Source organism: Tasmannia lanceolata, unplaced genomic scaffold (genome assembly GCF_043159265.1).
Source record: "Tasmannia lanceolata isolate RefF3 unplaced genomic scaffold, GAP_Taslan_0.1 ptg000054l, whole genome shotgun sequence".
Taxonomy (NCBI): Eukaryota; Viridiplantae; Streptophyta; class Magnoliopsida; order Canellales; family Winteraceae; genus Tasmannia; species Tasmannia lanceolata.
In genome coordinates, this window is record NW_027518731.1 from 2,820,120 (window position 1) to 2,831,479 (window position 11,360).

Here is an 11,360-nt window from a genome sequence, read left to right on the forward strand (position 1 = left end):
TCCTCCACTTTTGAATGAGTTAGGATGATCCTATGGAGTTGATTTTTTGTACACACCTATGTAAGGGCCTTTCAAATGAATGCTATGGATCATCCTAACAACGTGTGCCCACGTGTGCTTGGGCCCTCAAGCTTATATAAGCTATATGAGCTTCAAGCTCACAATCATTTTCCTCCTTAAAAAAATGGTTCAAATTTCGACCGAAATCTAAAATTTTGGGTTTAGTTGAGACTGAAATCAAAATTTTCCTTGAACTTTAATTTCATTTTCCCCGAAATTTCGGGCCGATAACACCAAAAAATATGGTATTTATTCATTATTGAATAATATCCCAAAATTTCAGCCGAAATTGTCGAGGATTTTGCCCGAAATTTTTTACGTTAATTGATTTCGTAGAAATTTCAGAAATTCTTCGGAAACCAAAATTTAAAACCTTGCTTACATACATATATGGAGCTGAAAGATTCGCTCCTTCTCTTTCCGGGGCCACCCCTCTACAAAATATGAGTTATGACTGGGTTATCTTAGTCAAAACCGTTTCTTCCTCTCTATCTCTCTTCCTCTGTCTCTCTCAAGACTCACCTCTTTCCTACTTGTCAGAGACCCAGAGAGAAAGAAAAATCATCATCAAAACGAAAAGCATGAAAATGAAATGTTGTTTGTGGTTTTTATTATGTTTTTCAAATGTTACAAAAATAGCCCCATTCCTTCACGGATAGATGTAAACTAAGGAAAATATAGTGTATATTTTCGTAGGCGCCTTCCAAACAAATCTAGAATGTTTCATCTACTTTTATGGATGATTCAAGTAATTTCAGACCTTATGACTGTTGGGGTTCCACGCCAAAGCAACGATCTGTCATCAGAAAAATAAAATGTGGATGGGCTTATTAGGGGTGGAGCAGCCTCCCCTCAAGGGCTAGCTTTTAAGGGCGAGTTCTACCCAGGTCCCAACAAAGATATGGATCCAATGGACATAGTTTGGATCAACCTTTCTTTTTTCTTTTTTTTTTGAATTGGTGAAATTTTATAACTAAAAGGCAACCATGACCAAGGCAGTCATAGCACCCAAACTCAAAAACAATACAGGAAATACAAAAAGAAAAGGGAAAAAAGAAACATGAACTCCTCAAGGAGGACAAGAGAGTACAAAAACTTCAGTTGGGATCTTTCCAAACCATAGCGAGCTAGACTGGCCACCTCTACATTCATCGACCTTCTTATGTGATGATAACATATTGAATTACCAGCAACCCTATCAAAGAGTTCAAAAATTCTCTACGGCTGTGGGGATCGGCCTTCCAACTACCTAATCAACTATGTTTAGTAGACCTGGCAAAAAGTGACCCGGACCCGCGGGTCCACCCGGCCCGCCCGTAAATTTACGGGTCCGGGTGACCCGTTAGAAATTGACCCGCGGGTCCACCCGGCCCGTCAAAAGTGGGCCGGGTCGGGTGGACCCGCGGGTGCCCGTAGAAAAGTGCAAAAGACGGTTTTTTTCTTATAATTGTCATATTGTTTTACTTTTTTTTTGTAGTTTTCTCGGTAATTGTCATATTTTATATGTAATTTTTTTACTTTTGACCTTTTTGCGGTAATTTTTCATTTCAAACTTACAAATTCTAGAATCTTTCAAAAATCCGTAATGATTACTTCTCTTTATTCTCTTTATTGCTAGCCACCTTTGCCCAGAGCGTACTTCACCCAATCTTTGCAGCAAAGGAGGGGCTACAAGCCGAAAAATAGCCCAGGAGAAGGTGGCTAGCAAATCCCTAAATAAATAAAAAACTCTTAAAAAATACGTCGAAAATCCGGGTGACCCGCGGGTCGACCAGGCCCATACGGGCCGGGTGCGGGTCCAATGTCAATGACCCGTAGAATTTTCCGGGTCACTTTGACCCGGCCCGTTTGACCCGTACGGGCCGGGTCAAATCCGGCCCGACCCGCCCGTTTGCCAGGTCTAATGTTTAGGGAATCTTCTTCCACTATGAGATTTTCCATTCCACTTTCTGACATCTATCTGATGCCTTGAAGGATGGCCTCACTTCTGTATCATTAGAATCTTTTATCCATGTTAGATTGTGTGATAAGCTTTAGGGCATAATGGACTTTGTACATGTATCTCTAGTATAAATATAATAGAGTGCGGGGAGATCCTCTCAACTCATCATTTTCCCTCTAACTATTTTCTCTCAACATGGTATCAGAGCAAAAGGTCTCGAGTTCAAACCTCCCGGATAGCAAAAACCCACATGCAATGGTCGGCTCAAAGTGGGACCACATGTGCCACGTGTTTGCCAAGTGGGCCACACATGCAAGGGAGTGTTAAAGTATAAAAGATAAATAATGCCTTTCCCCAAGAGCTTAAGCTTTTGGAGAATTTGGTAAGTTAATAATCCCTATTGGGCCTGAGAAAGCCCACTTCGTGATATTGTTGTCATATGTTAGAAGACCTCATATGCCTGAAGCCTCCTAGTTTCCCAAGCTAGATCTGTCAAAGTTTAACTTCAATTGCCTATTATCTTGGGGAGACCACCTAGGGGCAATCATATCTTCGTTTTCTTTGCTATTACAAATCTCTTTTCAACATCTTTTAATGTCAGAGGCCGAATAAAAGGAGAAATCAGGGAGGGCTTTTGCCCAGAACACCACTAAGGAGATGATCTCGGGGAAGGAAATGAAACATTTTTTACCACATTATTGGCATTTCTCTCTTTCCATATGATCCAAATTGAAGCCAAGAGTCCCAAGTTCCAGGAGATCTCTCCCTTTTTGCCATGGGGCAAGTGACCAACTATCCAAGAACTCTGTCATGTGATCAGGGAAAACCCCAGGCTATACCAAATAGGGACAGAATCTTACTCCATATCTCACGATTTGGATCAACTAATGTGTCGAAATGCTGTAAAATAACATTGCGGCATTAACGTTCTAGATAAAGGATTGCAGATGAAAGATGAGAAGCCCAATGTCTAGAGGCTTTACATTGAACCAAAAGCATTCTGCATCCAGAAAAAAAAACAAAAAAAAAACTTGAACTACAAAAGTACATGCAAAATGATGATGCCAATAAATGCATTTCTATGAGTTTGGAAAACACTTCCAAAACGGGATTACATTTGGAAAATAAAGACTATGGGTGTCAATTTTGGCTCAAGCTCGGAGGCTCGCTCGAGCTCGGCTCGAATCCTTAACGAGCCGAGCCGAGCCGGCTCACCAGGCTCGTTAAGCTTAACGAGACGAGCCCAATTTAGGCCAGGCTCTGCTCGGCTCGGCTCGTTAAGGCTTGTTAAGAATTTAATATATTGAAATATATATATTATATATTAATTTATACATTAAAAGGGTTGTCCAGGGAGTGAAAGGGGGGGGGGGGGCAAAATATGTCACTTCATTTTTGGAACCCCATTTGTTACTAGGACCACCCCCCATAGTGTAAAAAAATTAGTCAAATTACACTAGTAGGGCTGTCCAGGGAAGATGAGGGGTGTGAACACAATATAACCCGAGTTCGGTAAGGCTCGCGAGCCTGGCCGAGCCTGACCGAGCCGAGCCCGAGCTGAGCTTTTGAGCTTAACAAGCCGAGGCGAGCATGGCCAAGCTCGGCTCGGCTCGGCTCGTTTACACCCCTAATAAAGACAAAACATTTCTTGTCTTTTGGGCATGTGTCACAACATTGGTTTTTGTCTTCTATCTTCCAAACGAAATCCCGTTTTGCTACGTATGAAAAGGCCATGATTTGAAGCATACATGATTAAGTAACACCAACTCATAACAGCTTAAGCTTTTGAGTAATTGGTTGTTTAGCATGGTAATTGATTGAAGCACAAATGATTAAATAACACCAACTCTAACCGCTTAAGCTTTTAAAGTAATTAGTTGTTTAACAAATGCAATTAACAACAATGCAATAAGGTGTGTCAAATCATTTTCTGGGACCCATCATAGATATGAATTTAGATCATTTCTCTGTTATTTTTGAAAGAATTCAAATTTGAGCAACTTGATCGAAGGCTTAGGATTTTCTGCTCAGGGTGGATTTCATGGGCCATCAGGTGGGGTTCATCAGATGGTAGTGGAGATATCATACTCAACATGTGGCTGAAACAGTTACTGTATCTGATAGTCGCCTTCACCTCGTGTCATCTACTCATCAGTCGATCAATTCATAAATAAACGCAGCTCTCTCTCTCTCTCTCTAGACGAATCTCTCTGATAAGAAACCCAAAAGGGAGAAGAAAGATACCGAAAATTCAACCATTTTCAGCGTCTCTCAATCCAAAGTTCTAAATCCACTTCATCCAGTGACTTTAAACACCATCCAAGTTCTTAATTTGAAAATAAAGGACCCACGGAAATCCCAATATCTTATAATCTTCTCTTTTTCCATCTATAAAAGGGCTTAAAACTCTTCTACGCTTTCCCTTGTTTTTTATCTACTAAAAGGGGATTTTCCACTTTATGAGTCTGTTTTTCTTATATTTATTTGTGGGATTTCTGTGAAGAGTAGAAATTGGGGGCTCAAATCGAAGGAGTTTGTAGAAAATATACCCAGAGAAAAATCCAAATCAGTCTCAGAATAATTCCATTAGAAAACCAATTCCAAAATCAGATTTTATGAGAAGGGGGTTTTCCCATACGCGTTTGATTTATTTTTCTATATAAGAAAATTGAAGAGGAAAGTGAATACGAAGAAGAGGAAGGAAAAGGATTTGGGTGAAGGGTTTTCTTAAAAGATACCCACAAGAAATATTCTCATCATTATCCAAGGAATTTCATTTCAAAAATCTATTCTCACAAGGGCCTTTTCCCCCTATATGGGCTTAGGCTTTTTGGTCTAAGGGATTTCTAGAAAAGAAGGTTGAAGGAGAAGAAAGAAGGTTTATATCAAAGGGTTCGCACCAAAATGCCAGGGATTCCATTAATGCCATGGCTCAATAAGAAGATCATTGATCCTCTTGTGGAAATACTAAGAAGGTAATTATGAATTTCACTTTCTTTTGTTTTTTGAGTTCTTGATATTTCATATGAATGGATTTAATTGGGAATTTGAGTTGGGTTGGTTTTGTGGTATATATTTTCAATAATTTTCTGACATCTTGAGCAAAAGAGTTGGGTTTTTGCCTGTTTTTGTCTTGAGATGCATCAGATCCTTTTTATTGTATAAATTGCTTTAAGTTTGAAAATGTTTACTTTACATGGACGGAGTCTAATTCCTTCCTCTTACTGTCTTACCATTTAAGATATGGAAATTTTGGTTAGTCTTCCTTTGATAATTTTACTTATCTTTATGAAATTGGAGTAGTTCACTGTTTTGTTTCTCAAACTTTTGGGACTGAATTTGTCACCTGTGTTCTGTATTTTCAAATTTGATATTCTTTTAAAAAAATTATACATCTTATAAATTTCAGCTAGAATCAGTTAGGTGTTCTCTTCCTTTCATAAATTTACTTAGATCCAATGGTTTTCCAATGACTTCTTCCCTTTATATGATCTCGATTTCTGGATGGCAAGCTATCAAGAAATTGCTAAGAAATTTCTATGGTGCTTTTTGTTAGGGGCGCGGAACCAAAGCAATTGGCATTTTCTGCAGCTCTTGGCATAACATTGGGAGTATTCCCAATTTGTGGTATGGAACTTCTAATCATTTCAATACTTTGCCTCTTAATATAAAAAAATAATATTAATACTTGATAGTCCAATTTCTTGGTTGTTTTTTTTTTTTTGAATGGTATCCAATTTCTTGGTTGTTGTTGTTGTTTTTTTTTTTTTTTTGACTTAACAGCTAAATTTCAGTATCGGCTCAACTGTATAATAACCTGTGAATAGACCTTTCTTGAACCCAAAACAAATAGGAGATGAATTGAAAATTTTCTTTTATCAGAAATAATAATCCTGATGGGTGTTATATTGTTGTCAAGCCCAAGAATGATGTTCTTTCTTTAAAAAGAAATTTTATATTGAGAAATTAGAAGCATCTGAAAGATACAACATTCCGAGGGATTTAATTCCATGTCCCAAAAATCTTTAATATAAACGTCACAACTGGCCAGTCATGAAGTTTGTGTGGCAATTTGAGGCTGTGTTTGTATGCTTAACTGTCTCAAACCAAGAATGGCCTTCAGAAGTGATAGTCTCGATAGAATAGCTGGGGTCTGTCTCACAATATAAAGTATAATATCTGTGTTCATGTAATCTCCATACCCATCTCACATGTATTAGGGTATCACAGATAGGTCTTGAACCTTGGGTAAACCTAAGTTCATGTGGGGGTTTTCCCCTGTGTGAAGGACTAGCATGCCATTGCTAATAAAAAAGATTGACATGTTCTGATATAAATTCTGTGTGACTACTGGCTATCAATAAAGGCATGCTTCGTCTCTGGCTAGGAGTTTTTGTGTAAGATTATGTTGCTTTCTTTCTTATTGTAACTTTAGCTATAAGTTGCTCTTTCATGTGACCTGGGTTCATTTTAAATTTTTGTTGGTTAATGTTTCGAGGACGACCTACTTTTGCATTTATGGTATTGATACAATTTGATGTTTGGATCTTCAACCTGTCGGCATTTCTAATTCTGTTATCTTTTATGAAATGAGCACAAAGGATCATGTATGAAGAAACTTGAGTTGAATAACCTTTGTTTTTTTTTCCTTCTTTTCATTGATTTAAAGACATTATTTTTAAAAGCTGACACCTTTTTTTATCCAGTAATTATTTTTTAAAAATTAAAAATAGGAAGAGGAAGTAAAGGAAGATCCACGCTAAAGACCACTAATGTGGTTCCAAATCATTCAAAGGCTAAATAACCATTTGAAAAACCTTACCCATTCCCTATGGCATCCTCATTGCTTTCATTGAAATTGAGCTAAAGCGAATCATAGGGAGGGGCTAACCGCTAACCATCCATTGCACATTTTGAGTAATCCTGCATTGACTATATTGGATCAGAACTGGTTAAAAACCAGTCTTGTTTACTCAAAATTCCATAAAAACACATATATTAGTTTGAATTGAATTAATTTGGATGGAATTGCCCTCTTCAAGGGTTAGGCCCTTCATTCAGTTTTAAAAACATTGACATATTCCAATTTATTCATGGTAATCACTTCGTCATACAAGAGGGCATGTCTAAGAGCATCAACAGACAAGAATAATTCCCTAATAATGTGTCTTAATGAAGCAAAGCCATCGGAGTAAACTCTTTGTTATCAATATTGTCACAATGATCATCTCCTTCTGCTAGCCATGTCTATATTTCATCCATTTTTTACCCTTTTTGGAGAGATACACATGGGAAGAAAAACATTTCAAAAGAAAATCAAAATGTAAATAGATTCTTTTTTATGAGTGTCAATAAATGTTTTGAGGCCATAATCATAAAAAAAAAAAACTATCAAACTTTTACACAAAACGAGTTTAGTACCACGTGGTTAGTTTTCTTATGAACTATTATGGTTCACTTCGACAGGAACAGGGCAGTTTTAATAACTATGCTCATGCCAAATGTTCCTAGAAGGTAATGAGAGCAACGATTCACCCAAGCAATTTCAATTTTTTATTTCTCACAAAGCTACCTGTGCCCTCCAGAATTCCATAAAAAAAAGTAATAGAGGTAAAAGAGACAAACAATACAAAGATAAAGACGCATTCCTGCTTTGCTAAGCACAGCACTATAGTGAGAAAAGATGTCTCTTCTAACTCATAAAAAAAACTGAAATCCTAGATGAAATATCAGGTTTAGCCATTTTTTTGCCTATAGGAAATAAGTGATGTAGGATGATAAGTTAGCAAATGAAGGCGTGTCTCGTCCTAATCTGGTCATTCGATATCATATGCCTGAGTAATAAGGATGTAGCAGTTTTTTTTCTTCTTTTCTCATTTTTAGTTGTATATGTTTGTGAACTGTGCTCCTGTTTTAAACTTCTAACATCAAACTGTGTTTCTGCCAATATATCTGAATTAAAAAAAGGGTTAGATTTAAATATGATTGTTTAGAGGAAAAAAACATAAAGAAGAGTAAAATAAATTTCAATGAAATATCGATAAAAGTCTAAATGAAAAACAAAAATTTCATCTAATCCATATCGGACTCTCTGTACCACAGTGGTGGTTTTCACCTTTCTGGTTGGGTTTAACTTGCTTTTACTTTTGCTGAATCCCTGTTATGGGTACCTCAACTGGAGACCGGTTCGGCTTGGTTTTCTAAACATACTTATAACCATGGTTTTAAATTTCAACCGAAACCGAAATTTTCCGAAATTTCATTTTTCGATTAAATGCCATCATTTATTAAAAAAAAAAAAGTGTTACAAAATTTCGGAATTTCGGTCTGGAATTTCGAACAAAATTACCAAATTTCGGACCGAAATTTTGGTTTTCGGTGAGGTCCGAAACGGTTGCCGAAACCAAAATTTTAAACCATGCTTATAACTTATAAGAGGCTTGTGCTATTCCCATATTTTTCTTGTATAAATACTAAAGCTATCGCCTGCCTCTCGGCTACAAAAATGTGATTATCAGTAGGATTCTGCTTGAGATCCCTATCAGGATGTTGGTTTTAAATGTATTACTGATTTCAGTTGATCCTGTCACTAACAGGAGTCACCGTATTTCTATGTGTGCTCGCTATTGGATTGCTTGGAAATCATTGCCATGCACCTAGTGTGATGCTTGCTAATTTTGTTGCTACTCCTATAGAGTTGAGGTAAGGTTGCCTTCTCCCTTGTCAAAGGCCGTCATTTTATTCATTTTCTACTGCAATTGGTTATATGCCCTTAAGATTTTTCATCTCTCTTCCCTGTTACCTTGTTACTGGCATCCTTATTGCGAAATCATATTTTTAAACAGTGAAACCTTTGATTCCTTGATAAGTCATTGGCTGCTGACAAATATAGCATTGTATCTTTTAGACTTGGTTCCATTTACTTATTAGATGTGTAGGAACACTTAGAGCACCATATATTCAATAGAAAGAGAGAAGATTGTCTACCTTTTGAAAATATAGATGAACCTCCTCAACTATTGTTTAAAGTAAGACAACTAACCTAATTGCATGTGTTTTCACGCTAAAAGAGGGAGAGATCTTAATACAAAATTACAAATAGTTGAATTCGCAGATTCTTTCCCCTTCCTGAAAAGCCCTGTTTTTGCACATTTTGCTAGAGGCAAGAAGGTGTTATTTTTTCTCATTGTACAGGACCCCAACGTCTTTGTTCATGGGTAATGATATGTTTCTATGTTTCATGCAACAACCTGTAAATCCACTTAATTTTGCAGTGTATTGCTATATACATTAGGTTCTTATTTATTTACTGAAATCACCCAGTGTCCATGGCCACCACCGGAGTGACCATGAATAACAACAGGTACTGTGAATTATTTTCCTCTAGATTATGCGAATAAGTAAAAGAAAATAGAGATTGCCCATGATTATATTGTCCTTCAATGCAATTGACCTTTAATGATGAAACTGTCCTTTGAATCTAACTGAAAAATATGACTTATGCTTTTTTTTGCGAAAGCAATACGAATTTATCATACAGATATGGATCATGGGTATTGGCTTGAGAGAAATGTGAGCCTTTGGCAGGTCTTATTCTATTGTGATTTCTATCATTAATAGTCCCAAGTCTTAAGTGAACAAAAGAGCTTCAAATTATTGTTTTTTCTTTTGTATTTTTCCATATTTTAATTATTTTTTCTATTTGTAACAATTCCCCAAGTTTGAGGGAAAATACTCTTTAGTGTATTTATAACCAGGAAGAAAAGGGAGCAGAAAATATAGAAACTATCATACTGTGTGAATGGTTACCTACAGATTTACTCACTTCTACATTCATGTTTATGCTCTGATCCATGTTAGCATATTCTGTTGTCCAGTCTAGTGGTTCCCTTCTTACGGCTCGGCGAAGTCATCTCTGGTGGTCCCCATTTTCCGTTGAATTCCGATGCTTTGAAGAAGGTCGTGACAGGTCAAGCTTCGCGAGAAGTTCTACTTAGCTTCGTCCACGCTGTATGAACCCCTAAACTTTCCTCTTATTTGATTTTAAACATTCTGTTTCTATCAATCTCCATCTTTACACAGACTGCATTCAAACTGAAACTTTTCCCTTGCAGTTATTAGGCTGGCTCATTGCGGCGCCCTTCATCTTGGGTGCACTTTATGTAGTGTTCCTTCCATGTTTTAAACTCTTAGTTCACAAGTTCAGCTCTCTTCCGCCGAGTCCGAAGAAGCTGCTCCATCCCCACACCGAAGTCAAGCTCAAGATAAGGGATGTCTAACCTCTATTCTTTGCCATTGATGGAATTGGGACCTTTGAATACATAACTACTGTATATAAGTTTCATTTCAGCAGATTTATATATTGTAGCCTGTAATTCAGTATTGAATTTGAGTGATGCTTTTCTGCTAACCAGGTAACTCTTCTCTAGTTTGGCAATGCAAATCCTGGAAGAGAACAATATTAGGGGTGCAAATCGGGCCGGGCTGGTTTGGGTTGAGGCCAAACCTAGCCCAACCCGAGATAGCATTCCCTCAACCATAACTCAACCCATCCCGAGTCTCGGTTCGAGGATGGTCAACCCTAACCCAACCTGCCTCTAAATATCTCAACCATAACCTGACCTGTCTAACCCATTTTCCCAGATTGGGTTGGGTCGAGTCAGGTTGGGTTCGGGTTAGCCTGAGGCAGAAACAGGAAAAATACGTAAAAGAGATATTAGCCCTAAGATTTTGAAAAAAGTTGGGTTGGGTCGTCCAAGGCCTCAACCCTAAACAATGTTTTTTTTCAAAGATACACCGGTGCCCACCTTATTCGAAGATCCAAACAATTAGGTTCTTGGGCCCCGATGTAAATAGGTTGTGCCTCAAGAATCATCTATAGATCAGAGGGTTGGGATCATCCTATGGGGATAATTTTATCAGCAAGGCCTTTTCATGTTGGGGCCCACTTGCCTATTCATGTTGGGGCTAACAAATGAACGTTTAGATCTTCAAACAAGATGGGTCCGAGTGATTTTTTATTTTTTTTTAAATTACAATTTACAGTTGGCGCTCAAATAATTAATGTTCCATAAATTCAAGCTCTTATCTCATACTCAATATACTACAAAATACAAGAGAAGTTTCTTTAGGAAACGATTGTTAAGTAAATGCAGATGAAACATTAATAATGTTAAAAGTACATACTATGTGTATTTCATATTATATGTATGCACATGAGCAATGCTCTTCTGTCTCTTGGGTGGAATCTGTTTTGGTGTTATCAACAGCAATGGACTCTGGCAAGGCAGTGACAATGTCATTGATGGCAGATGCAGGCAAGGCGGCTGCAGCTGACTCCACCTGAAAGTGGCAGTAG

General features: G+C 37.5%; 1 protein-coding gene across 1 annotated transcript; it reads left to right on the forward strand.

Annotated features, from left to right (window-relative positions):
- The first annotated feature begins 4,163 nt into the window (after positions 1-4,163).
- Positions 4,164-10,412, forward strand: LOC143864831 (uncharacterized). The gene is made up of 5 exons (XM_077375679.1): positions 4,164-4,977; positions 5,559-5,629; positions 8,599-8,704; positions 9,880-10,012; positions 10,117-10,412. The coding sequence occupies exons 1-5, from the start codon at positions 4,907-4,909 to the stop codon at positions 10,279-10,281; spliced, it is 546 nt and encodes a 181-aa protein (XP_077231794.1). The 5' UTR covers positions 4,164-4,906; the 3' UTR covers positions 10,282-10,412.
- Positions 10,413-11,360: the final 948 nt, after the last annotated feature.

Coding starts and splice junctions, on each gene's coding strand:
- LOC143864831 (XM_077375679.1), top strand. CDS start 4,907: ATGCCAGGGATTCCATTAATGCCATGGCTCAATAAGAAGATCATTGAT. Junction 4,978..5,558: donor CTTGTGGAAATACTAAGAAG/GTAATTATGAAT, acceptor GCTTTTTGTTAG/GGGCGCGGAACCAAAGCAAT. Junction 10,013..10,116: donor TACTTAGCTTCGTCCACGCT/GTATGAACCCCT, acceptor TTTCCCTTGCAG/TTATTAGGCTGGCTCATTGC.